Source organism: Eucyclogobius newberryi, unplaced genomic scaffold (assembly GCF_026437365.1).
Source record: "Eucyclogobius newberryi isolate DKJ021-1_F unplaced genomic scaffold, fEucNew1.0.hap1 SCAF_414, whole genome shotgun sequence".
Classification (NCBI taxonomy): Eukaryota; Metazoa; Chordata; class Actinopteri; order Gobiiformes; family Gobiidae; genus Eucyclogobius; species Eucyclogobius newberryi.
The window spans coordinates 37,062-60,338 of NW_027316073.1; the positions used below are offsets into that span (position 1 = coordinate 37,062).

Below are 23,277 nucleotides of genomic sequence, written 5' to 3' on the forward strand. Positions count from 1 at the left end.
TATCCAAATTTTAAGGATAACTTTTACGGTCTCTGTGCGACGGAGCCGCAAACGTTTCCCAGAATTCTGACTATTTGGCCTTCATAGTGGCCTATAAACAATAGAGTTTTTCCAAATGACATGATATTTTGCACAAAATTCTAATTTGCCATCCTGATCATACAAGTATGAGAGCCAGAGTCATATTTTGTACGGCGTAACCGTAGCGATGACAGAAACATCCCATGTTATCCTTATGGGAAAATCGCAAAATCGCTCAAATCACCACATTTTTACGCTTCACACTTTAACAAACTCCTCCTAGGGCGATTGGCCGATCAAACTCATATTTGGGGAAAATCATCTACACAAGCGTGGCATCAAAACTTATCCATATTTTGATTCTAAGTGCTACGGTCTCTGTGTGGCGGACCCGCAAATATGTGTCAGAAAGGGGAAAACAGCAAAATCTCTAAAATGACCACATTTTTACGCTTCACACTTTAACAAACTCCTCCTAGGGCGATTGCCCGATCAAGCTCATATTTGGGGAAAATCATCTACACAAACGGGGCATCAAAAATTAGTCATATTTTGATATTAAGTGCTACGGTCTCTGTGCCGTGGAGCCGCAAATATCCTGTCACAAATGAGAAAACGCCAAATCTTTGAAATGTTCAAATTCATGCTTCACACTTTAACAAACTCCTCCGTGGGCAATAGCTCGATCAAGCTTTACTTTGGGAAATATCATCTACACAAGCGGGGCATCAAAAGTTATCCATATTTTTATTCCAAGTGTCACGGTCTCTGTGCGGCGGAGCAGCAAATTTGACTGACACTTGTGTTTATTTGCACTGGATTGGCCATGTCCAATGTGTCGCCGTCTGTCAAGTTCTTTTTTAATTCAACACACAATAAGGGCGCCATCTTTATCAAGTCGAAAGCGCAGAGTCGGAAGGCCGGCGGCCCGCGAGGGCCGTTGGATGCCGCTTGCGGCTTTAATATTCTTTCTTCTTTCTTCTTCTTCTCGGGACCAACCCCCCTATTTTTCACCCAGTGAACATTGACGAAAAGTCACAAAAATGTTCACACCTCTAAAAATCGTGCCTCTCTACATTCTGGCTATTTCCCTTTTCTAAAATAAAAAAATTGGCGCGTCAGCGCCCCCAAATGTACCAAAAATGCATTGAGAGATGGGAAATGACCCAAAAAAATAGAGGTAGATGGTGACAAGAGAAGTAAAAAATATTATTACGGCAACGCCGTCCGCCCAACCAAATGTCGGCCATATTGCTTCAAAAATGGCTAAACATGACTTCGGAGTTTTTCCAAACGTCGTACTTTTACGAACTCCTCCCAAGGCGTTGGCCCTAAAAAGCTGAAATTTGGTGAAAATGCTACTGAGGAGTGGGACATCAAAAGTTATCCAAATTACATTGATACCTCTCACGGTCTCTGTGCGGCAAAGCCGCAAACTGTAGCTAGAATTTCAGAAATCTCCCATATTTAAAATTTCTGCCGTTTGCGCAGATAAAGTCCGAATTGCGTCAAATTAGAATCAGTTGTTAAACTCTTTGCCCTAAACCCACTTGAGGTGAAATAAATTCATTTGGCGCCACAGCGCCCCCTACAGATTTTATATGGAGGTTAAATGTTTAGTTTTGCGAAATTATATGAAATTTGACATACAACTCAATTTTAGCATCCCCATCAAAAAAGTCAATGAGACCCATGTCATAATTGTTATGGCGTTGCCGTAACGATGACCGAAACCTTTCATGTTATTCCAATGGGGAAATCGCCAGAACATGTTTACACTTTAGACTTTCACAAACTCCTCCCAGGGCGTCAGCCCTATTAACCTGAAATTTGGTGAGACTCATCTTCAGGACCATCAAAAGTTATCCACATTTTCATTCAAAGTGTCACGGTGTCTGTGCGGCAAAGCCGCACATTTTGCCAAGAATTCAAAATAAAATAGCTTTTTGATGGTAAAACAAAGGGGAGAAGATGTGACAGCGTCACAGATTCAGCAGTAGGCGTAATAAAAGGACAATTGGGGCGCGTTAGCGCCCCCTCCTCTTGCGGCGTGGCGGCGGTGTGGCGAGGGCCGATCATTGCCGCTTGCGGCTATATTTATTATTATTATTATTATCAAGGGTGAAGTGGCCCACATTATCCTGAGAACCAATTTTACTGCAAGTTTAACATTTTCAACCATTAAAATGCAAAATGGTCACACATATAAAGGTCCCAATGTAGTGTGATACAGACCTGATATTGAACTTTGGGAACCTGAGATAAATGCAACTTTTTTGACTGAGTAATGGTATTGACCACCAGTCTGTGGCCCTGGTCTGTTTCAATATGCAGCCCTCAAAAGAAAAAAAAGTGTATCAGTTTTTACGCCATAAAGTTGTGATTGAATAAAAAAAATGAATGTGTGTCCTCCTAACTGAAATTGATGAATAAAAGTATACAACTATGAAAAGACGGGTTTGTGGTTCTGCGCTGACTCCTGACTGTTAACTGCAGTGAGCCTTCTTCCAGTTCAGACAAGTTTAGCTGATAATTCATTTAGTCTTTGAAATATGTGACCTGCCCTATTACTTGTTCACTTATACATTTGCCCACACTTATAATAGCACGCTTTCCTCCTGTTGTTGTGTGATTTAAACATGAAGTTTGACAATATCCTGGCTGAGGTGAACGGTTTTGGTCTATTTCAGTTCAGGATCATCCTGCTGCTGGTGATTGCTCGACTTACTTTGCCTTTTCACTTCATTTTAAATAATTTCATTGCGACCGTCCCGGGACACCACTGCGATATCAGTGGTTTGGATGATAACGATGCCTTCACAAATTTATCTCTGGCTCAAAAGATCAAGATCGCCATCCCTGTCAATGAAGATGGAAAACCAAAGTCATGTGAAATGTTTGCAGAGCCTCAATATCACCTTTTATTTAACTTGACAAATGTAAGTCGTTCAGTCACTGTGCCGTGTCAGGATGGATGGGTGTATGACAAGACAACCTTCAAGTCTTCTCTGGCCACTCAGGTAACCCTATTCATCTCTAAGAAATAACTTTCTATAAATATGATTATTTCATCGTATTCTTTAGTGGGATCTTGTTTGTGACGACCTCAAACTTAACAAAGCCACTGCTACAATCTTCTTCACTGGAGTAATGCTTGGATCTGCAGTGTTCGGCTTTCTCAGTGACAGGTGAGATTCTTAACTTGCCTGTTGTTGTTGTTGGTGTTGTTGTTTGCTTGATTCATCTAATCAAATGGTCAAATTTGTTCTCTAGATTTGGCAGGAGGAAAACTCTTCTATTGTCGTATATTGTTGCCATCATTTTTGGATTTGCAAGTGCATATTCCACCAATTTTGTTGTATTTGCCACAATGAGATTCTTCACTGGATGTGGACTAGCTGGAATCAGCATTATCACCGTAGTCCTTTGTGAGTTATTGTCACCTTTGTCCTTTTGTTTTTTTGGGACATTAAAAAAATTCAATCCAAAATTGCGTATGTTTCTGCACTTCTAGGTGTTGAGTGGGTGGACATCAAACATCGAACATTTGTGACCGTGGTCTTGAGTTTAGACTGGAGTCTCGGGTCGATTCTTTTACCTCTTATTGGATACTTTGTGAATGAATGGCGGAATCTTATTATTGCAACAACGAGCCCACTGTTTGTGTCAATAATCTGTTTGTGGTAAGGCTCAAATACTCACAAACAACTGCTTTTTGTGTGTGTGTGTGTGTGTGTGTGTGTGTGTGTGTGTGTGTGTGTGTGTGTGTGTGTGTGGATTTTCCCTCTGTGCAACATTACTATATTTTGCTCAATATCAGATCCCTGAGTAACCCCACAAGCAATGCCCTGACACTCAAACTCACCAATCTGAATGAATGAATAAATAAATAAATAAACAAACAAACAAATAGATAAATAAAATAAATAAAATAAATAAAATAAATAAAATAAATAAAATAAATAAAATAAATAAAATAAATAAAATAAATAAAATAAAATAAAATAAAGAACATAAAGAACATAAAATAAATACAATAAAATAAATAAAATAAATAAAATAAATAAAATAAATAAAATAAATAAAATAAATAAAATAAATAAAATAAATAAAATAAATAAAATAAATAAAATAAATACAATAAATAAATATTCAATGAAGACATTTAATGCATTGAGTCTTGTTATTCGGATGATTTGAGAAGCATGCGACTGCACACTCTGACAATCCTGAGCAAAGTAGACAGTGTCAAAAGCTTTTGACAGATCTATTAAGTACTGTATTACAATCCAGGACTGGGGCCACACCCTGAACGGTCTATGTCACCTGCCATTACGGCAAAGACTGGTCATGCCAAAATACAGGACCAAAAGATATAGACAGTTTTGTCCCTGCAGCTATTGCCTTTTTTAAACAAGCTTACTCTGCATAAGATTGATCCATTATGTTGATTTTTTATATTGCATGTATGTTTGATGCCTCTTAATCACTGCAAACCAAATTACTCAAGGTTACAAACAACTACAGCTAATCTAAAATGTCTCTGTTACAGCTGAGTTTGTACTGCAGCTCAGGAAAAAGAATCAGAAAGGCGAATATTAATGGATTTCTGCTAATGTAATGTGCTGACTGTAGAAAGGAGAAAGGTCACACGTCATGCGGAAACTTGTGCCTTGTAAATGCAATGTAATAAAAGTAAGAATGATTCCAGGTGGGTCCCTGAATCTGCCCGATGGCTGATCAGCAATGGAAAGGTGAAGAGGGCTCACTACTATTTGAGCATGTGCGCTAAAGTGAACCGCAAAGAGGGGTTCATGTCTGACATAAAGCCAGAGGTAACACTTAGTTTGTTTTCATCTGTAGACAAAGGTAATTCATACACATTCCTTTTTATTTCAAGGTTCTGACCAAAGTAATCATTGTTGAAGATGGAAACAGAAAATACTCCTATGTGGACCTTGTAAAAACACCCAGATTGAGAAGACTAGCACTGTTTACTGGCATTATGTGGTTGGTACATGTAACCAAGGATCTTGCAATCTTGCAATACAATATTCTAAAATTAAGTTTTTGTGCCTAGGTTTGGACTTGCCTGTAGTTACTATGGGATCAGCCTAAATATTGCAGGTTTCGGAGTAAACCTTTATCTAACACAGTTCATCTACAGTGTCACAGAAATTCCGGCTAAACTGTTAGTGTTTTACACTGTGGACAGAATGGGTCGAAGGTTCTGTCAATCAGGAACCCTGATAATGTCAGGACTGTTTATATTCATCAACCTTTTTATACCTAAAGGTAATTTACTTGCATACATTAATCATTAATCTTATGAAATATTGACCAATAGATGCAATACATGTGGCTTTTGGTTACAGACAAATCTGTAGTTCGCACTGCTCTGGGGGCAACTGGAAAAATGTTCTCAGAAGCAGCATTTACATGTGTATATTTGTTCACAACAGAACTTTACCCCACTGTTCTCAGGTCAGTGTCGTTTTGTATGTCAATTTCTATTAATATGTGAGAGAGATATCACTGTGTAAAATATTACAAATGACAAAAACAAGTACAAAATCCAGTGTATAGTTGTAAGATGGTGGTTGAAAACTCAAGATGAATTCTTTACAAAGATTGTGATGGTTATACCTTGATGTGTTTAGTTAGTAAATACATAATTAATCTATACTTTTGGTAATTGGCAAAGTGTTCTTCATTATCAGGTTATGAATGTTACTTGTTGGTATAATCGAAGTGTTCCATTGTAGATTGTTATTAATGTTACTTCAGTTTTTATTCACATTTCATGCAGTGACCTTAAACCTATAAATTAAATCCAAGTATGTTCTTGGGTTAACAGGCAGAATGGACTGGGTTACAGCTCCTTCATGGGACGTACTGGCGTGTCTGTGTCACCTTTGATTTTGCTCCTGGAGGAGTTCTGGGTACCTTTGCCCGGCACATTGTTCTGCGTCTTGGCTTGTCTTGCAGGAATTGTTGCTGCTTTTCTTCCTGAGACAAGAAATATGCGCCTACCAGAAACTATTCAAGATGTGGAACAAACCAGGTGATGGTCAAATTTAGATTGTTTAGATACAGGTCATGGCCCACACCACAAAGCCCTGTGTTTGATTCTTGGACAAAGATGGGCCAGAGTTCTGGAAAATTACATTCTAAATCTCAATGGATTAATATGATTCAAACAATAACCCTAATTGTATGTTGATTATTTCAGAAAACGGTCAATCTGCTCTTTGGATGACACTTTGTCTTCTTGAAATCTTCATCAAAACGCATCAAAATACTTTTGTTTTATGATGATAGTTCAATAAAACTGGTTGGTTATATTACTTATCTTTCTCATGCGTTATTTCTTTTTCTGCCACAATTGGCCTTTAACTTTTATTTCATTAATGTTTTTGCATTAAACTTTAAGACAAAAATACCAGACTCTGAAAAAGCATTTAGTGCAGTGGTTCTCAAACTTCTTTTGAGCATTAATTAAATGGTGTTATCCTATTTTAGCCATAATTTGGACCCAGAACAGCCCTGGTTTAGACCTGATTTGGACCTGATTTAGACCTGATTTAGACCTGGTTTAGACCTGGTTTAGACCTGGTTTAGACCGGGTTTAGACCTGATTTAGACCTGATTTAGACCTGGTTTAGACCTGGTTTAGACCTGGTTTAGACCGGGTTTAGACCTGATTTAGACCTGATTTAGACCTGGTTTAGACCTGGTTTAGACCGGGTTTAGACCTGGTTTAGACCTGATTTAGACCTGATTTAGACCTGGTTTAGACCTGGTTTAGACCTGGTTTAGACCGGGTTTAGACCTGATTTAGACCTGATTTAGACCTGGTTTAGACCTGGTTTAGACCGGGTTTAGACCGGGTTTAGACCTGATTTACACCTGGTGGTACTCGGGGGGGCAAATATTTTCTTAGGTGGTAAAGGTGTGAAACGTTTGAGAACCACTGGTTTAGTAGGCTAGTAAATCAATTAGACTCATGACATTGTGATTCTCTAATATGTTATAAATTAACCAAAATATCAAGATGTACTTGTAATATGTCATGTCAATATGTCACAAATGTTTAACAGCACTGAGTTACAGGGCTGTGCATGAGTAGCTCAACTTCTTTTTAGTGCAGCTCAGGAAGAAAATCAGAGAGGCGACTGACCACTGTACATCATGGTGAAGTTTGAGGACATTCTTAGCGATATTAATGGCTTTGGAAGATTCCAGATTATGATAGTCGTACTAAATTTCATCGGTCGCTTCACTTTGCCTTGCCACTTCATGCTCAATAACTTCATTGCAGCCGTTCCTGCTCATCATTGTGACTACAGCCATTTGGACGACACTGACAGATTTATGAATTTAACCCTGGTGGAGAAACGAGCCGTTAGTATTCCTATGGGAAAGGATGGGATTCCAAATTCTTGTAAGATATTTGAAGAGCCTCAGTATCATCTGTTAGTAAATCCTACAAATGTCAGTTACGCTGGTATTTCCACTGTGCCATGCCCTAAAGGATGGGTTTACGACAACACTACCTTCAAGTCTACACTTACCTCACAGGTAACACTGGGTTTTTAATAATATGCAATAACCATGTTCAATAACAATTTAGTAATATTCAAAAATGTTTTAATCATGCACTTTATAGCTTGTTCATATTGCTGTGTCCTTTGGTTCTGCCTGCACACATAAATCAATCAATGAGGAGAAAGTTGGTCTGGCAAACGTTCTAGACTGAATAAACATTTTACTGATTAAAAAATCTTACATTTCCAGCCTCAATAAATCAAGCGTTGTTACATTTTCAAACACGCACTTTTCCTCCAGTGGGACCTGGTGTGTGAGAAAAAAGGAAAGAACAAGGCAACAGCTACAATCTTCTTTGTTGGAGTTATGTTTGGAGCAATCACGTTTGGCCTTTTAAGTGACAAGTAACATGAGTTTTGATATTAGATTAAAAGCATGCCATACACATGTAAAACATCTTTGCATATGTGGACATTCAAGGTTTGGCCGAAGGATCCCTCTGCTGTTGTCCTACGTGTCCGGGATGCTGTTTGCTGTCGTCAGTGCCTTTTCCACAACCTACATCATGTTTGCAGTGCTCCGATTCTTCACTGGTTTTTGCATTACCGGAATAGTCATTGTTTCAGCTGTCCTTAGTACGTACTATTACTTCCATACTTCTTTAACAAAGTATTTGTTGTGTATTGATTTGATTTCTTTTCCAGGTGTGGAGTGGGTGGATATTGAGCACAGGAAATTGGTGGGAGTGATCGACAGCCTGTCGTGGTCATTTGGGAACACGGTTTTTGCAGCTATTGCATACTTTGTAACTGATTGGAGATGGCTGATAATAAGTGTGTCGTTACCTGTGGTCTTGGCTATTATCACCTGGAGGTATCTATTAGGATTTTCTCATGTTTTGATCATCCCAAACTGAGCTACTTTGATTTGATTGATGTTGTGTTTTCATACTTTTTGAATATTCATTTCCTGGCCTAAGAATTGACCCAAATATTAACCCATCTTGACTTCAAATCGTGTTATTGATCTAACGACGAAGGATTGGCATCATGGTATCCTATTTTTGTCTATGGATAAATGTGGGAACTAAAGGAGGACAAAAACCCAAACCAAGTCTACCTCAGGATTTAAGTCAATAATCTGGCCATTTGGGCTCAAAGCAGGACCAGTGTGAACGCTTTTGATGTAACGTTCTAGATAGAAAAGCCAGGGTTTCCCATGCCCAAGATGATCAATGAAAAAATAATCTATATATATCTTAATCTACTTCAGATGGATTCCCGAATCTGCCAGATGGCTTATAGCAAATGGGAAACCAACCAAAGCACAGTACTATTTGAACAAATGTGCCAAAATGAATAACCGACAGGAATCGATAGACATGGTTAAGCCAGAGGTAGGTAATATTTACATGTTGCAGTCTATGGGTAAATATGCAAATAACATGACAATGACTGTGTGTTTTAGGTTCTATCTTGTATAGTTGTGACTGAAAAAAGGGATCGCACCTACTCCTACTTGGATCTCATACGAATCCCCAAACTGAGGAACTTGGCGATGCGCACTGGACTACTATGGTCTGTACTATCTTGCACTGTCACATGATGTCACATGATGTCACATGATGTCACATGATGTCACATGATGTCAGGGGTGTGTGCCAGAGGTTCAGTAGGTGGGTCCGGTCCAAATGCTCCAAATTCCCCTCCGCAAACAGATCCTAAACTGTGCATAAAAATTTTTAAAAAAAAAACAATGCCGGATTAGATCACATTAACCATGCGTTTCTCAAGAACGCCCACGCAGATATTATTGCCTTTTTCAATACACAAGGCGTTTGTTTTTGTGTGCGGGTTATAGGGTCCATTTTCCGGGTTGGGTGGGCTAGGTGGGTCAGGTAGTATTTGACTCGGGTCAAGCGATTTTTAGATATGTTAAGAACAGCAAGTATGTCGGTGTAATCCCTCATTCGTCCAGGCGTGTTCCATAGTAGAAAAAGCTTCAGTTGTAGTCATCTGGACTCAGTTTGAAAAAATTGAGAAGAAGGCACTGGTCTCATTCTCAGGCATAGCCCCAAAACTGTGGCTTCGCTATGTCGATGATACGTTTATAACAATCAAGGAACAAGAGCTGGAAACCTTCTCTGATCACATCAATGCTGTGGACCCACATATTAGGTTTACAAGAGAAGACGCTAAGGAGAACCGCTTGGCCTTTCTTGATTGTTCCACGATCAGAGGAGAGGACGGGAAACTCCAAATAGAAGTATATAGGAAACCTACACACACGGACCAGTATCTGCTCTTTGGTTCCAACCACCCACTACAGCACAAGCTGGGTGTGATCAGAACCTTACAACACAGAGCTCAAGGTGTGCCCACCAGCTCAGAGGGCAAGAAGAAAGAGGAAAAACATGTCCGAAATGCCCTCTCAGCCTGTGGTTACCCTGCTTGGGCTCTCAACAGAGTGAAGAGAACCAAGAAGCAGGACAAAAGGGAAACTGAACAGAGAAGGAAGGGTGTTTCTATCCCTTATGTCTCTGGCCTGTCGGAAAAACTGCAGAGAATTTTTAGACAACACGAAGTCCCTGTTTATTTTAAACCAGGAAACACTTTAAGACAAAAACTGGTTCACCCTAAGGACAAGTTGCCGACTCAAAAACAGAGCAATGTAGTTTATTCGATCCAATGCAGTGAAGAAAGCTGTAAAGAACGTTACATAGGTGAGACTAAACAGCCTCTACACAAGAGGCTTTATCAGCACAGAAGAAATACAAGTTCAGGACCTCAGAGCGCCGTGCATCTCCACCTTGAAGCCTCTAATCACTCGTTTGAAGACGGTGAGGTGAAGGTTTTAAGCAGGGAGAAAAGATGGTTTGAAAGAGGAGTCAAGGAAGCTTTTTTTGTTAAAAAAGAAAGACCTTCTTTAAACAGAAATGGAGGGCTAAGATTCAATCTTCCTGGTATCTATAATGGAATACTGAACCCCTGGAAAGGTAGAGGACCAGGACCAGGACATTTAGATGCTAATCAGGTACTCAGGGTGGTTGAGCCAGGGTCTCACAAAGACAAAGAGGTTTCTAATAGCCCATTAAGATTCTGAATAGGCTAGCTCGGTAGATACAAGGGGGGAGTTTCTGTTGAAACAAACAACTCTTTCTACTTCAGGAAGGCTCCTCCCAATGGGCGGGTCTTACCACAGAACAGTATTAATATCGGAGTTCTCGATCTAAATTCTTTTATTGACAATGACTCTTGGATGAGAGTCGAAACGTCTATTTTTTCAAACTGAGTCCAGATGACTACAACTGAAGCTTTTTCTACTAAGAACAGCAAGGCAAATAAATAAATAAATAAATACTTTGTTTTGTGAGCCCCCGCATGGAAGACCTCAGCAGCCTGCCCCTGGAGCCGCCCCTGTATGATATTCATTACCGATGATTAATTATCAAAAGTACATTCTAGGTTTTGTGTGGCAAATGCCTTTTACGGCATCAGCTTCAACATCACTGGATTTGGCCTCAACATTTATCTCACTCAATTTACTTATGGACTCGTCGAAATCCCGGGCAAAGTATCGGCGTACTTCTTATGGGACAGGATTGGGAGACGTCCTGTTCAAGCGGGCGCGCAGTTTTTGGTTGCACTTTGTCTTGCAGTCAACATTTTCATCCCAAGAGGTAACTAAAATCAACACGGATTAATGTGACTAAGTGCTGAAATATTAATTGCAAATATTCTTTCAGATATGGCTGTAATAAGAACTGTGGTGGCAATTATAGGAAAGGGCTTTTCCTCCGCAGCGTTTGCCACACTGGTGTTGTACAGCTCTGAGCTTTACCCCACAGTGTTAAGGTAAGGAAGCTTCACGTGCATAGGGCCAGTCTTCATGTCCTTATTTTTTTCATTGTTACTTACTTTAGCGGAATAGTCCATGGTCATAGTTGTTCGTCACGTTCAAGTTTGTGAATAAAGAAAACGTAAATTACAAAGTCGTTGTGCTGAGTTCCATCATTGATGCAGGGACAGTTTACGCACAACTGACACATTTTTTAGACAGTTTAACCGATCATTTAACAAAATCATCAATGTTATCGGCCCTTGTTAACATTATGGTTGCTCGGTAACAGTTCCATATGTCAAACCTTGGAAACCCGTTTTTTATTACACCGTGTTAAAATGCCCACTACTCACAGGGAGGAGCTGAGTGCTGGAGAAACGGAAATGAACAAGGCCCTGCGGACTGTTTTTGACACTACCATCCCATTCTATTTCATAACTACAGTATGTGTCTGGGCCTGAAAACCCCTGCCATGGACAATATAGATGGATACCTTTAGAACATATTTCTGGAAAAAAGGTCATCACAAAAAAAAAATGGATGACACAAAGTGCATAAGGACTGGACTGACAGAACTGACATACGGAAAAAAAAACACATACAGATTCAACCTGGAAACGGACACTGACTAAATGGGACTTAAACTATATTTTCATGGGATACGTTAGAATCAATCTGTTTTGTTTTCTCTCTTATTTTTTCCTTTTGGAAAAAACTAATACTGTATTTTCCGGACTATAAGTCGCACCAGCCATAAAATGCATAATAGAGAAGAAAAAAAACACTGGAGTATGAAATGCAGTTGCAAGTGTGAAAATAACAAATAATATTACATATAAGTCGCTTCGGAGTATAAGTATATAAGTATAAATATAAGTATAAGTCACACCCCGGCCAAAACTATGATAAAATGTGCGACTTATAGTCTGGAAAATATGGTAATAAATAGTGAAAGAATTTAAAAAAGGAAATATCACCAAAATTGTCAAACCAGGGGGAAAAAGCAAAATTTTCAGTAAAATCTTAAATATAATTATGTTCACTATGTTTCAGTGAAATGTGCTGTCATATGTAACACAGTGTACACAAATGTTATTCTTTCAGGCAGAATGGCATGGGCTTCAACTCCTTCATGGCCCGACTAGGCGTGGCCTTGGCCCCCTTGCTCTTCTTACTGGACGAGGTGTGGCAGCAGCTTCCTCAGGTGGTCCTGTGCTGTGTGGCGGTGCTGGGGGGACTGGTGGCTACCACACTGTCAGAGACACGCAACCGGTGCCTCCCAGAGACCATAGAAGATATCGAAAAGCACTGGTAGTGAAGACGTTATCATTTATGTGCAGTCATATGTTGAAAGACATTGTACGATTGCGGTCTAAAAATTAAATGTTAAAATTAAATGTTCGTTTGTTTGTTTTTTCATATACTTTTAGGCTTAGATCTACTAGTTTGTCCTCTTTTGCGTTGATGTGAAAATATATGGAAATCTCGTGAATGATGATTAGTCAAGTTGTGTCTTCAGTTGTTTTTTGTTGAATCTGTTCATGATTTAGCGAATAATTCAAGAACACACAGCTATTGCAGAATCAAGTTCAGATTGATAAGGCAAGGTTTGTTGTGCACAGTTCGTACACAAGGCAATTCAAAGTGCTTCACACAACAGGGAAAAAATTAATTAAGGAAAATAACACTGACCTTTTCAATATTAAAGAGGTCTCGCGTGACAAAGTTAGGAAAATTATAGTAAACACAAAGAATTCCACATCAAAGGACATTCACAACTTTAACACTGCACTAATTAAAACACATCTTGATAGCTTAATAGACCCAGTTACTCCACTTGAAAATGTGTCAGTGTGAATAAATACTGTAATTACCGTATTTTCCGGACTATAAGTTGCACTTGGTTTTGGCCGGGGTGCGACTTATACTTATATTTATACTTTATACTATACTTATACTATACTTACACTCCAGAGCGACTTATATGTGATATTATTTGTTATTTTCACACTTGCAACCGCATTTTAAACCCCAGTGCGACTTATATATGTTTTTTTCTTCTCTATTATGCATTTTTTGGCTGATGCGACTTATTGTCCAGAAAATGTCAAAACGTCAGGCGATAAGTAACTACAGGCCTATTGCTATCCTCCCAGAAGTGTCCAAAAGTGCTTGAAAGTTGTTGAATGAACGAACAATGAATGGAACATCTAGAGTGGAACCAACATTTGCCTCCTCTGCAGTTTGGGTCCAGGCTTAAGTACGGCACTGAAACGTCTTTCTGTTACTTTCTGGAACGGACAAGAAAACAACAAGATGGCATTGTTGTAAAATAATTGAACTTTTTAGCATCTTGAAACAAATAATGTGTGGCGGTCAGACTTCAGGGCTCTCTCAGACCGAACACCAGGGCCTCTGTCAGTGGGGATTATCTTTAAGTTTAATATCTGACATAATTTGAATGGTCCAGCTTCTCTTTTACAGGGTCTAGACTGTGGACCACTCTTCCCTCTGCCCTACAACAACAGACTGAACTCAACATGTTCAGCAGGACTTTGAAACGTTTGTTTTTGTAATTATCTACTTTTCTGTAGAATGTTTAAACTGTCTTTTTGAACTAAACCCTTTGGAAGCCCCTTATGGACAGATGTTGAAAATTAGCTTTTGTGCTGTAACTTATGGAACGCATGATGTAATGGTTATGTACATGTCAAATAATAACATAAAGAATATGTTTTTAGATCCAACAATATGCTTACTTAAATTAAAGTGTTTGTTCCGCTTCATGCTGTATGTCAAGTGACAAGTACAATATTTTGACAAAATCGAATTATTTAGAAGAGATTCTTCCACATTTTTATGGTCTATAATTTGAAGATACCAGAATGTGTGCATGATTTAGTATATTATCTTCCAATCTTATCAACCTATAAATGATAAATCCAGACAGTCGATCTTACTCGTAAGTGTTAAGTCGTAATTGTCCCAAACACTTTTTTCACTCGAGTCATTTCTTGGTCTTTTCTATAATTTTCAAGTGACAGTACTCCTACTCAAGTAGTTTTGGCTTCCCTATGGATCTAGTACTCCACCCACATCTGCAGTTACCGTATTTTCCGCACTATAAGGCACACTTAAGTCTTTAAATTTCTAAAAAAAAACGACAATGCACTTTATAATCTAGTGGACCTTGTATATGGATTAATTCTGGTTGTACTCACTGACCTCGAAGCTATTTTGTGTGGTACATGTTTTGCTCCGCTTAATGCGCCTTGTATATGAAAAATGATTGAAAAATAGACCATTTGTTGACAGTTCACGTAATGATCCTTAGAGTGGAAAAAACGGTAACCCAATCCCATTTTAAGTCTGGTATAGCTTTTGTTTAGATCTGGAGGCATTTTTGTCTTAAATAAGGTGCTTGGTCTATAACATTTGAAAAGTAGTTTCATGACTGGAGTTAAAGTTTTCTAAACAATATCACAATTGTCAATGTAACAATGTCGCCACACATGTTCTTTAATGTAAATTATCAATTAAATTCAGTCACTTTTTTCAGATATTTTACACCTCCAAAACTTAAAAAAAAAAAGAAACGAGTCTACCACAATTATGGTTTCAACGGGCAATATAGATACAGTACCGACTAGTAATCAAATTAAACATTTTTCAGACCTTGCCAAATAAAGTATTTATTCTTTTATTACAGAAATTTGCACAAAACGATTCATGGTGAGAAATTCTAAAGGAAAGTCAATCACATGTTTGTATTTGATACTGCTTTTTTTTTTTTTTCTCTTTTTTTTTTTTTAATAGCCAAACTCACCTAGGCTGTTAAGTTTCATTCGGCATTATGTACAATTACAGAAATATTGTTTATGGGATACAGAAAAAAATTAAATATAAAAAAGAACAGTACAGTGACACAATGATACAGAAGATCTAAAACTATGGTATGCAATTGAACCCAGGACACTCCATGATCAGTACTGAGAATATTCTTTGCACTCTAGTTTGGCAATGATTCTCTCCAGCTGTCTTTTCGCTTCACATTGAGGGAAGTTACCCATTTCGTAGTACTGAGGGGCGATCTTAACCAACCTGCAGAGACGCAACGGAAAAAGTTAAAATCACAAAACCTAGATCTCTATGTCGGAAGAATATGATTTGCAGTGTCACATACCATTCTGGTTTAATATCTGTGCAAGTGCGGATGTAGTTCTTCGTAGTGAGGACAAACTCGTTGTAGAGCACCCACTCGGGCTTGTGGTCCAGCACTGTGGACGGGTGCAACTGGACCACCTGGTTGTCTTTAACGGTGAGGTAATGTCCCGTACGCTCCAAATGGGCGACCTGCGCACAACAGATTTGGTGTTGGTAAGCATTAACTGGTCAAACTGACATGTGAAAAGACCGCCCCCCCCCCCCAACCCTCTCCACCAAGTACAGCGAGCGCCGACCTGCATGAAGAACCCAGTGCACAGAGCTCTGCGGATGTTGATGTAATAGTCTCTGCTGGTGAACTCCGTGCTGCGGCGGGGCAGGTTGAATCGATCCATAATACGAGAGAGCTGCTGCCTAACGTTGTCCGCCGACATCAGCGAGCGGTAATTTACAAAGTTGTCATAGCACCACTGGTTAGCCTCATGGTCTGGGGAAGAGAAACAGGGAGATGCATTTATTTAAACAAAGTGAAAACTCCACACACACGTTTACAATCACCTGGAGGTCACGCTTACTTTGTTTGAAAGCGTGATAGACGTTGAGCAGTGTAAGGTGGTCTCCATCAATGTGAGCAAACCTCATCTTTGACTCATCTGCAGCCTTCTTAGCCTCCGTGGGGCGGACAAAACACTGTGGGACTAAACAAGGTTGGTATGGGCCCCAACAAAGCCGCCCATAGTGATGAGTCAAACATTCATTAAAAAAAGACAGAAAAGCCTAAAATGCTAAGCACTGTGCACACAGTCGGATCAGAGCTCTAGCAAAGGCCAAGTCTGATTATATCTCATGAAAAAATACTTTAATGCTTATTGTTCAAAAAGACTATTGAATGTTACCATTGAATTTGGTAGGTCTACATGGGTTAGTTAATAAATATTAATAAAAAAAAAGTCAAGAACGCTTCCTGTAATAGTGGAAAAAATAAAAGAAATGCTTTCACTAATTACACTACACTGAGCAGCAAATGGACCTGGCCTAGAGAAGGCAAGGAAGATGTCAGTCCCGTCACGGGCATTACCTGACAGCATAGCAGTGATGGACAGAATCTCATTAGAGCAGTTGAACTCGCAGCTCGCGATGACCATCTTCGCCAGTTGAGGGTCTAAAGGAAACTCGGCCATCATGGACCCCAGCTCTGTCAGGTCACCATCGTCGTTAAGAGCAGCTAGGTAATTCAGCAGCTCGAGCGCCCTCATCAGTGTCTCAGGAGCTAAAAGAATGTTTCAGAATGTATAAAAGGATACTACGAAGCTTAAACACAAATATAAAATGGAAGACCAGACTCACCTGGAGGATCCATGAAGTCAAAGTGAACAAGATCATCAATACCCAGTTTTTTCAGCTGCAACACAACTGACCCAAGGTTGGAACGAAGAATCTCCGGATACGTGTTGTCCTGGGTTAGAAGTTGCATCACATTGAAATATATATTTCTCTTCAGCATATGTTCTATTATTAAAGATTCACCTGCATCTCTGTTTTATAGGCTTTTTCAGTGTAGAGCCGGAAACATTTGCCTGGACGTGTTCTGCCAGCTCTTCCTGCCCTCTGCTGGGCAGAGGCTTTACTGATGGCAGTGACCAACAGAGACTCAACTCTGATTCGAGGATTGTACACCTATATGGACATAACGCAGGAATTTAACATCCAAAATCTTGCTAATGTAAAGAAATAAGTTCGAATGTACAAGAAAAAAAATCTACCTTTTGTTTGGCAAAACCCGGGTCTATCACAAATACGACTCCATCGATTGTCAAAGATGTTTCTGCAATGTTTGTTGACACCACAACCTGGAAAAAGTACAATGTCAAAAGAAAATGCACTACTAAATTATATTTGTATTGATCTTTTATATATCTACCTTTCTTCCAATTGCACCATTAGGTTTCCTTGGTGGGGGTGGTTCAAAGATACGTTGCTGCTGTTGTGGTGGTAACGTGGAATACAGTGGAATAATTTTAATGTCTCCAACTTCAGGTCCCAGATCATCAACCTCGCGCTTAATCCGTTTGCAGGCCTCATCTATTTCCTGTCGAGACAAACTTCAAGTGATCAGTCACTTGACAAAGTAGTAAACATTATTGCGGGAGTGATCCCACTTACCTCTTGACCGGTGAGAAACAGAAGACAATCTCCTTCATCTTCCTCACACATATGAATTTGGATGACAGTGCGTATCGCTGCCTCGAGATAATCCCTCTCTGGCTCAGGTGTGTAGAATATCTCTACAGGATGTGTACGGCCAGGAATAGTCAGCAGAGGACAGTTGTCAAAGTAGACCTGGAACTTGCCAGCATCTAGTGTTGCACTCATGACAATGACCTAAAGCAAACGTATAATAACAATAAATCTAATAACATGTTTGAGAATTCTAACAACTTTGTCAATTGGAATATACCTTCAGATCCGATCTCTGACGCACCACCTCCTTAAGGACACCCATCAAGATGTCTGTTGCAAGGGTTCTCTCGTGAGCCTCGTCCAAAATGATGACACCATAACGCTCCAGCAATGGATCATTCATCGCTTCTCTGAGTAGCATACCATCTGTCATGTATCTGAGGAAAGACAATGTTAGATGTCAAGGTCACAATATACAAAGTGTAGGTGAAGATATTCCTGTGCAATAGGAAAAAACAAAATCTTACTTCAAAATGGTCTTTGCAGAGCTGCAGTCTTCAAATCTAATAGAGTAGCCCACTTCCTGACCAAGCATCACATCCATTTCATCTGCCACTCTTTGAGCCACACTCATGGCAGCCACTCTTCTGGGTTGAGTGCAGGCGACTGCTCTCTTGGGACCAGGCTGGCCTTTCACCATATCCACACACCACTGAGGAATCTGCACATGTACACAACAGTTAACACTGAATACAGCAGTTTAAAAAAGGCTTAAAGACCGTAAAATGCATTTAGGCCAACCTGTGTCGTTTTTCCAGATCCAGTTTCACCCACAAGGACAAAACTCTGTTGACGTGTAATGATGTCATTGAAGCTTTCTTTATATTCCCACACGGGAAGCTGTAGCCTCTTCTTCAGGATCTCATAGTAACGAGGAGTATGAGGCAGGTTTGTGAAAGGGTTTATCTGCTGATTCACAGCCATCTGCTTGAGGCCAGACAGACTGGGAACTGTGCTTATGGAAGGGGCACTGGGGGGCTTTGAGTCTCGCTCTCGATCACGCTCCCTGTCTCGGTCTCTGTCCCGGTCCCTGTCTCGGGAGCGATCTTCACGGTCTCGATCACGATCGCGGTCTCTGCTGCTGACAGACAAAACACCGAATTATAGCACACTAGGGTTGTGTACAAAAAAATCAATACAGCGATATATCGTCACAGACATGTCACTGCTCTAAACTAGTCACAGACGAGTCACAGTTTTGTTTTGAAGATTTTTGCTGCCCGTAGGCTTTAAATGAGGAGGAATACCGTATTTTCCAGACTATAAGTCGCACCTTTTATCATAGTTTTGCCCGGGGTGCGACTTATACTTATATACTCAAACTCCCGAGCAACTTATATATGATATTATTTGTTACTTTCACACTTACAACCGCATTTCATATTCCAGTGCAACTAAGATGTTTTTTCTTCTCTAGTACTTTTGATCTGCCGTTTGTGCCGCGCTCCTCTCGGCCAAGGTGAGAAGGAGCTGTGGACCTGAGCAGAAGCTGATCTGTGCAGAAGATGCTGCTGCAGCATGTTCAGACCAGGCCAATTGTTTGGCAAGAAACATGCAATACTTTACTAGAATGTATTCCTTATACTTCTATTTGGATCAGTTGGTTGGATGTATGAAGTTATTAGAGCAGAATGGATTTAAATGTTACATTTTCTTATCCAGAGTAAAAACATTACCCATTTGGTAAAATTTTAAGACCCTTTAAAACATTTTTTTTTTTTTTTAAATCAGAATATACATGTATTGGAATCCGTATCATATCGTGACCCCTCTATCGGGATATGTATCATATCGTGAGGGTCTTGGCAGCCCTATTCTATAGCACGTGCCATTCTAGGTTTAGGAGGGTGAATTTGATTGCAGTTAAGGGCAGATATTCATAACATTAAGATGTGCAAATATTGAACATATTGTTTACAAAAAAAGAGCCAGTCATGTTTGACTGACACTTAAACCTCAACTAAATACATTTTTTATATTCCTGTGGGATTGTCATAATATTGTTATAACCCCAAATTTGATATTTTTGTCAATATCACCCACACCTAGCCAATATTAAAATAAAAAAATGCAAACAATAGACTAAAAATGGATTGTTATGCAAAACCATTGTGAGAGTCACTTTTCTGTCTGTGGCAAAATATACAAAAATAAACAATCAAAAGTCAATTGAAAATACGTTAAATATTGGGAAAAGCGATATTACAGAGACTACACAGGTCTGTGTATTATAGATCACTGTGAGTATGAGTGAGTGAGTTTATGCAGTGTTCAGTCGCTGTTAGCCGCGGCCACACGTGCCTCTGGTGAGTCTGCGCTGATGCTACAAGCTGCTAATGCCGCCTTTGAGACTCTCCTAAACATCTGCATTAAAATGACCCTGATCAATTTACATTGCAATGCAGAGCACACACAACAGTACTAATGCAACGCGTGTATGTAGTATTAATCGTGAGTGTGTCACAAACACATTTGCAGATGCAGTTTATAGGAGGTGGATGTTAGCCAAGAAAACAGCACCAAGCTAACAGACAGCTAATGCTAAGTTAGCTCCTCATGTCAACGCACATCGTTTCACTCAAGAGAAGACACTTACCCATCAGATCGTTTCTTATTGGAAAAATAATCATCCCCCAAATCAAGCCGATGTCGTTTGGACATCTTGGAACGTATGCTATCAACAATAATTGCAAATTACCGGTCGATCTGAGAAACTATTACGTTCCTGATTTCGTCTGCAGCGTTTTCTTACTCTTTCTTTACTCTTTCCGATCTATTCGACGTCACTACTGCCCCCCTCTGGCAACAACACGCTACTAATCCCTGTCTGTCGTGCAGCGTCCACGCCTCTTTTGGGCCCTCTCCTGGTAGATATTATGAACTACATAACATGTATTCAATATTACACAGTTTTAGCAACCAAAAACTTTTCACGTGTAACTGCAATATAGAAAATATATTGAAGCATTGTATTATTATTATAGGCCTACATTAAAACGTGAGTAAACTTTGTTATCTTCCTCGTATTTTAAATTCACTTTTGTTGTTTTTGTCAGTTCCACAATGGTCGGCACTAGTTCTATGTTCTTGTTCTTGTTGTTCTCCGTCAACAAGAGACGCATAAGGGGAATTGTAATGAAGTCTACATTTGATTATATATAATACAATGCATATGCCAGAACGAGGGGCAGTAGAGCATGTGCCCCTCCAAACTCACAAGTTACACCTATTGCACATGCACTGTGTGCATATTTATACTGCGATACTCAGAACAGCCTGTCTGTGCGCGGTTGTTAGGGAGGAGTGGCAGGAGTGTGTGTGTGTGTGTGTGTGTTCCTGCGTGTGTGTGTGGGGAGTGGGGGGGTGTTTGCATGTGTGTGTGTGTGTGTGTGTGTGTTCCTGCGTGTGTGTGTGGGGAGTGGGGGGGTGTTTGCACGTGTGTGTGTGTGTGTGTTCCTGCATGTGTGTGTGTGTGTGTGTGTTTGTGTCTGTTCCTGCGCGTGTGTTCCTGCGTGTGTGTTCCTGCATGCTTGTGTGTGTGTTCCTGTGTGTGTGTGTGTGTATGTGTTCCTGCATGTGTGTGTGTGTGTGTGTGTTTGTGTCTGTTCCTGCGTGTGTGTTCCTGCATGCTTGTGTGTGTGTTCCTGTGTGTGTGTGTGTGTGTGTGTGTATGTGTTCCTGCATGTGTGTGTGTGTGTGTGTGTTTGTGTCTGTTCCTGCGCGTGTGTTCCTGCGTGTGTGTTCCTGCATGCTTGTGTGTGTGTTCCTGTGTGTGTGTGTGTGTGTGTGTATGTGTTCCTGCATGTGTGTGTGTGTGTGTGTGTGTTTGTGTCTGTTCCTGCGTGTGTGTTCCTGCATGCTTGTGTGTGTGTTCCTGTGTGTGTGTGTGTGTGTGTGTGTGTATGTGTTCCTGCATGTGTGTGTGTGTGTGTGTGTTTGTGTCTGTTCCTGCGTGTGTGTTCCTGCGTGTGTGTTCCTGCATGCTTGTGTGTGTGTTCCTGTGTGTGTGTGTGTGTGTGTGTGTGTGTGTGTGTTCCTGCGTGCGTGTGTGTGTTTCTGCGTGTGTGTGTGTGTGTGTGTGTGTGTTTGTATGTGTGTGTGTGTGTGTGTGTGTGTGTGAGAGGGAGAGAGAGAGAGACACACACACTGAAAAAGGAGGGGTAAAATGGGCAGGAGTGTGTGAATGTGAGAGACAGACTGTAGAGAGCAGAGTGAAGCCTGTGTTGTGTGTATGTGACAGTGTGTGTTTCAGTGTGTTCAAATCTTGTTGTGTTACCATCACTGACGTTAAATACCATATCATAATTACATTTCCCCCTCACAGATGATGTCTGACAAGGGGATCCACTCCCTCATGCTTGATTTTACAACTTCTCCATTAAAGTGAATCTTTTTACTGTTGGGGTAAGGCACTGAAGCACATTTGAATTGTTGCTGTTAAATAGGCAACTTGATCAGAGCAATGCATAATATCAATGTCCTTGCAAAGATAGAAAGACGTGGAAAGAGCGGGGAGGGGTGGTGAAGTGTGTGTAAGAGTGTGTGTGCTGCGTAGGAGGGAATGTGTGTGACGTGTGTGTGTGTGTGTGTGTGTGTTGTGTGTGTGCGTGCGTGTGTGTGTGTGGTGTGTGGGTGTGGTGTGGGTGCGCACGTGTCTGTGTGTGTGTGCACGCCCGCGTGTCTGTGTGTGTGTGTGTGTGTGTGTCTAACAGAGATCTAGGGGAAGGGAGTGTGTACTGCAGCACAATATGTGCGCCTCTGAATGAAAAGGGAAGTGTGTGTGTGTGTGTGTGTGTGTGTGTGTGTGTGCGTGTGTGTGTGTGTGCCCTTGCTCTGTGTGAGAGGCGGAGTGTGTGTCTGCAATGGCTGTATACTGTAGGTGTGTGTCTCCATATACAAGCTCATGAGTTCGTGGTCTGTTTGAGAATATAATCATACGGATCTAAGCTCATTGCTGGAGCTGGAATAGACCGTGTGCACTCAAACAGAAGAGTTACAATTGAAGAGTTAATTTACAAAACTAGATATCTTTGTTTTAAAATGATTGTCACAACATTGGTTCTTCTTTTTGATATCATCATTTACACATAATAACAGAGGGGATTAGTTCAAGGGACAGAATAGGGTAATATGCACTAATATGCAGTAAAATAGATTTGGCCTTTGAAAACACTGTTAGACCAAGTGTAAATTCTAAGGATAAAATATAAGCTCACAATTTCCTTCAATTCAAGCAGAAGTATTGACCGATGAAACAGGATTTCACTCATAAGTGCCGTGGTTGCTTAGTTCTGGCATGTTATTATGCACAAAATGGCGTTACCGTGTGTGTGTGTGTGCGTGCGTGTGTGTGTGTGTTTGTGTGTGTGTTTGGTGGTGGTGTGTGTGTGTGCGTGTGTGTGTTTGTGTGTGTGTTTGTGTGTGCGTGTGTGTGTTTTGTGTGTGCGTGTGTGTGTGTGTGTG

At 40.3% G+C, this 23,277-nt stretch overlaps 3 protein-coding genes across 4 annotated transcripts; 2 read left to right on the forward strand and 1 right to left on the reverse strand.

The window, feature by feature from the left end:
* The first annotated feature begins 2,632 nt into the window (after positions 1-2,632).
* Positions 2,633-6,304, forward strand: LOC140379546 (solute carrier family 22 member 7-like). Its single transcript, XM_072464219.1, has 10 exons — positions 2,633-3,041; positions 3,106-3,209; positions 3,295-3,449; positions 3,536-3,704; positions 4,733-4,856; positions 4,922-5,031; positions 5,102-5,316; positions 5,397-5,505; positions 5,879-6,085; positions 6,254-6,304. The coding sequence occupies exons 1-10, from the start codon at positions 2,661-2,663 to the stop codon at positions 6,294-6,296; spliced, it is 1,617 nt and encodes a 538-aa protein (XP_072320320.1). The 5' UTR covers positions 2,633-2,660; the 3' UTR covers positions 6,297-6,304.
* Positions 6,305-7,198: 894 nt separating this feature from the next.
* On the forward strand, positions 7,199-12,752 carry LOC140379550 (solute carrier family 22 member 7-like). The gene is made up of 9 exons (XM_072464222.1): positions 7,199-7,602; positions 7,870-7,973; positions 8,050-8,204; positions 8,274-8,442; positions 8,842-8,965; positions 9,037-9,146; positions 11,034-11,248; positions 11,315-11,423; positions 12,514-12,752. The coding sequence occupies exons 1-9, from the start codon at positions 7,213-7,215 to the stop codon at positions 12,722-12,724; spliced, it is 1,587 nt and encodes a 528-aa protein (XP_072320323.1). The 5' UTR covers positions 7,199-7,212; the 3' UTR covers positions 12,725-12,752.
* A 2,175-nt stretch (positions 12,753-14,927) lies between these two features.
* Positions 14,928-20,598, reverse strand: dhx15 (DEAH (Asp-Glu-Ala-His) box helicase 15). 2 transcript variants are annotated; one of them, XM_072464218.1, is made up of 14 exons: positions 20,411-20,598; positions 18,556-18,892; positions 18,282-18,475; positions 18,032-18,191; positions 17,737-17,955; positions 17,495-17,662; positions 17,337-17,423; positions 17,101-17,250; positions 16,921-17,029; positions 16,652-16,843; positions 16,149-16,271; positions 15,870-16,060; positions 15,593-15,762; positions 14,928-15,510 (listed from the first exon to the last, which is right to left on the reverse strand). In XM_072464218.1, exons 1-14 carry the CDS (start codon positions 20,473-20,475, stop codon positions 15,393-15,395), a joined length of 2,283 nt encoding a protein of 760 aa, XP_072320319.1. In that variant the 5' UTR covers positions 20,476-20,598; the 3' UTR covers positions 14,928-15,392. The 2 variants fall into 2 exon arrangements, with proteins under 2 accessions (XP_072320319.1, XP_072320318.1); XM_072464217.1 differs by having other exon boundaries at positions 18,556-18,895.
* Positions 20,599-23,277: the final 2,679 nt, after the last annotated feature.

Coding starts and splice junctions, on each gene's coding strand:
- LOC140379550 (XM_072464222.1), top strand. CDS start 7,213: ATGGTGAAGTTTGAGGACATTCTTAGCGATATTAATGGCTTTGGAAGA. Junction 8,205..8,273: donor CATTGTTTCAGCTGTCCTTA/GTACGTACTATT, acceptor TTTCTTTTCCAG/GTGTGGAGTGGGTGGATATT. Junction 8,966..9,036: donor TAGACATGGTTAAGCCAGAG/GTAGGTAATATT, acceptor TGTGTGTTTTAG/GTTCTATCTTGTATAGTTGT.
- dhx15 (XM_072464217.1), bottom strand. CDS start 20,475: ATGTCCAAACGACATCGGCTTGATTTGGGGGATGATTATTTTTCCAAT. Junction 18,476..18,555: donor GATCTGGAAAAACGACACAG/GTTGGCCTAAAT, acceptor GTACATGTGCAG/ATTCCTCAGTGGTGTGTGGA. Junction 16,272..16,651: donor CATCACTGCTATGCTGTCAG/GTAATGCCCGTG, acceptor AACCTTGTTTAG/TCCCACAGTGTTTTGTCCGC.
- LOC140379546 (XM_072464219.1), top strand. CDS start 2,661: ATGAAGTTTGACAATATCCTGGCTGAGGTGAACGGTTTTGGTCTATTT. Junction 3,042..3,105: donor AGTCTTCTCTGGCCACTCAG/GTAACCCTATTC, acceptor CGTATTCTTTAG/TGGGATCTTGTTTGTGACGA. Junction 4,857..4,921: donor TGTCTGACATAAAGCCAGAG/GTAACACTTAGT, acceptor TTTTATTTCAAG/GTTCTGACCAAAGTAATCAT.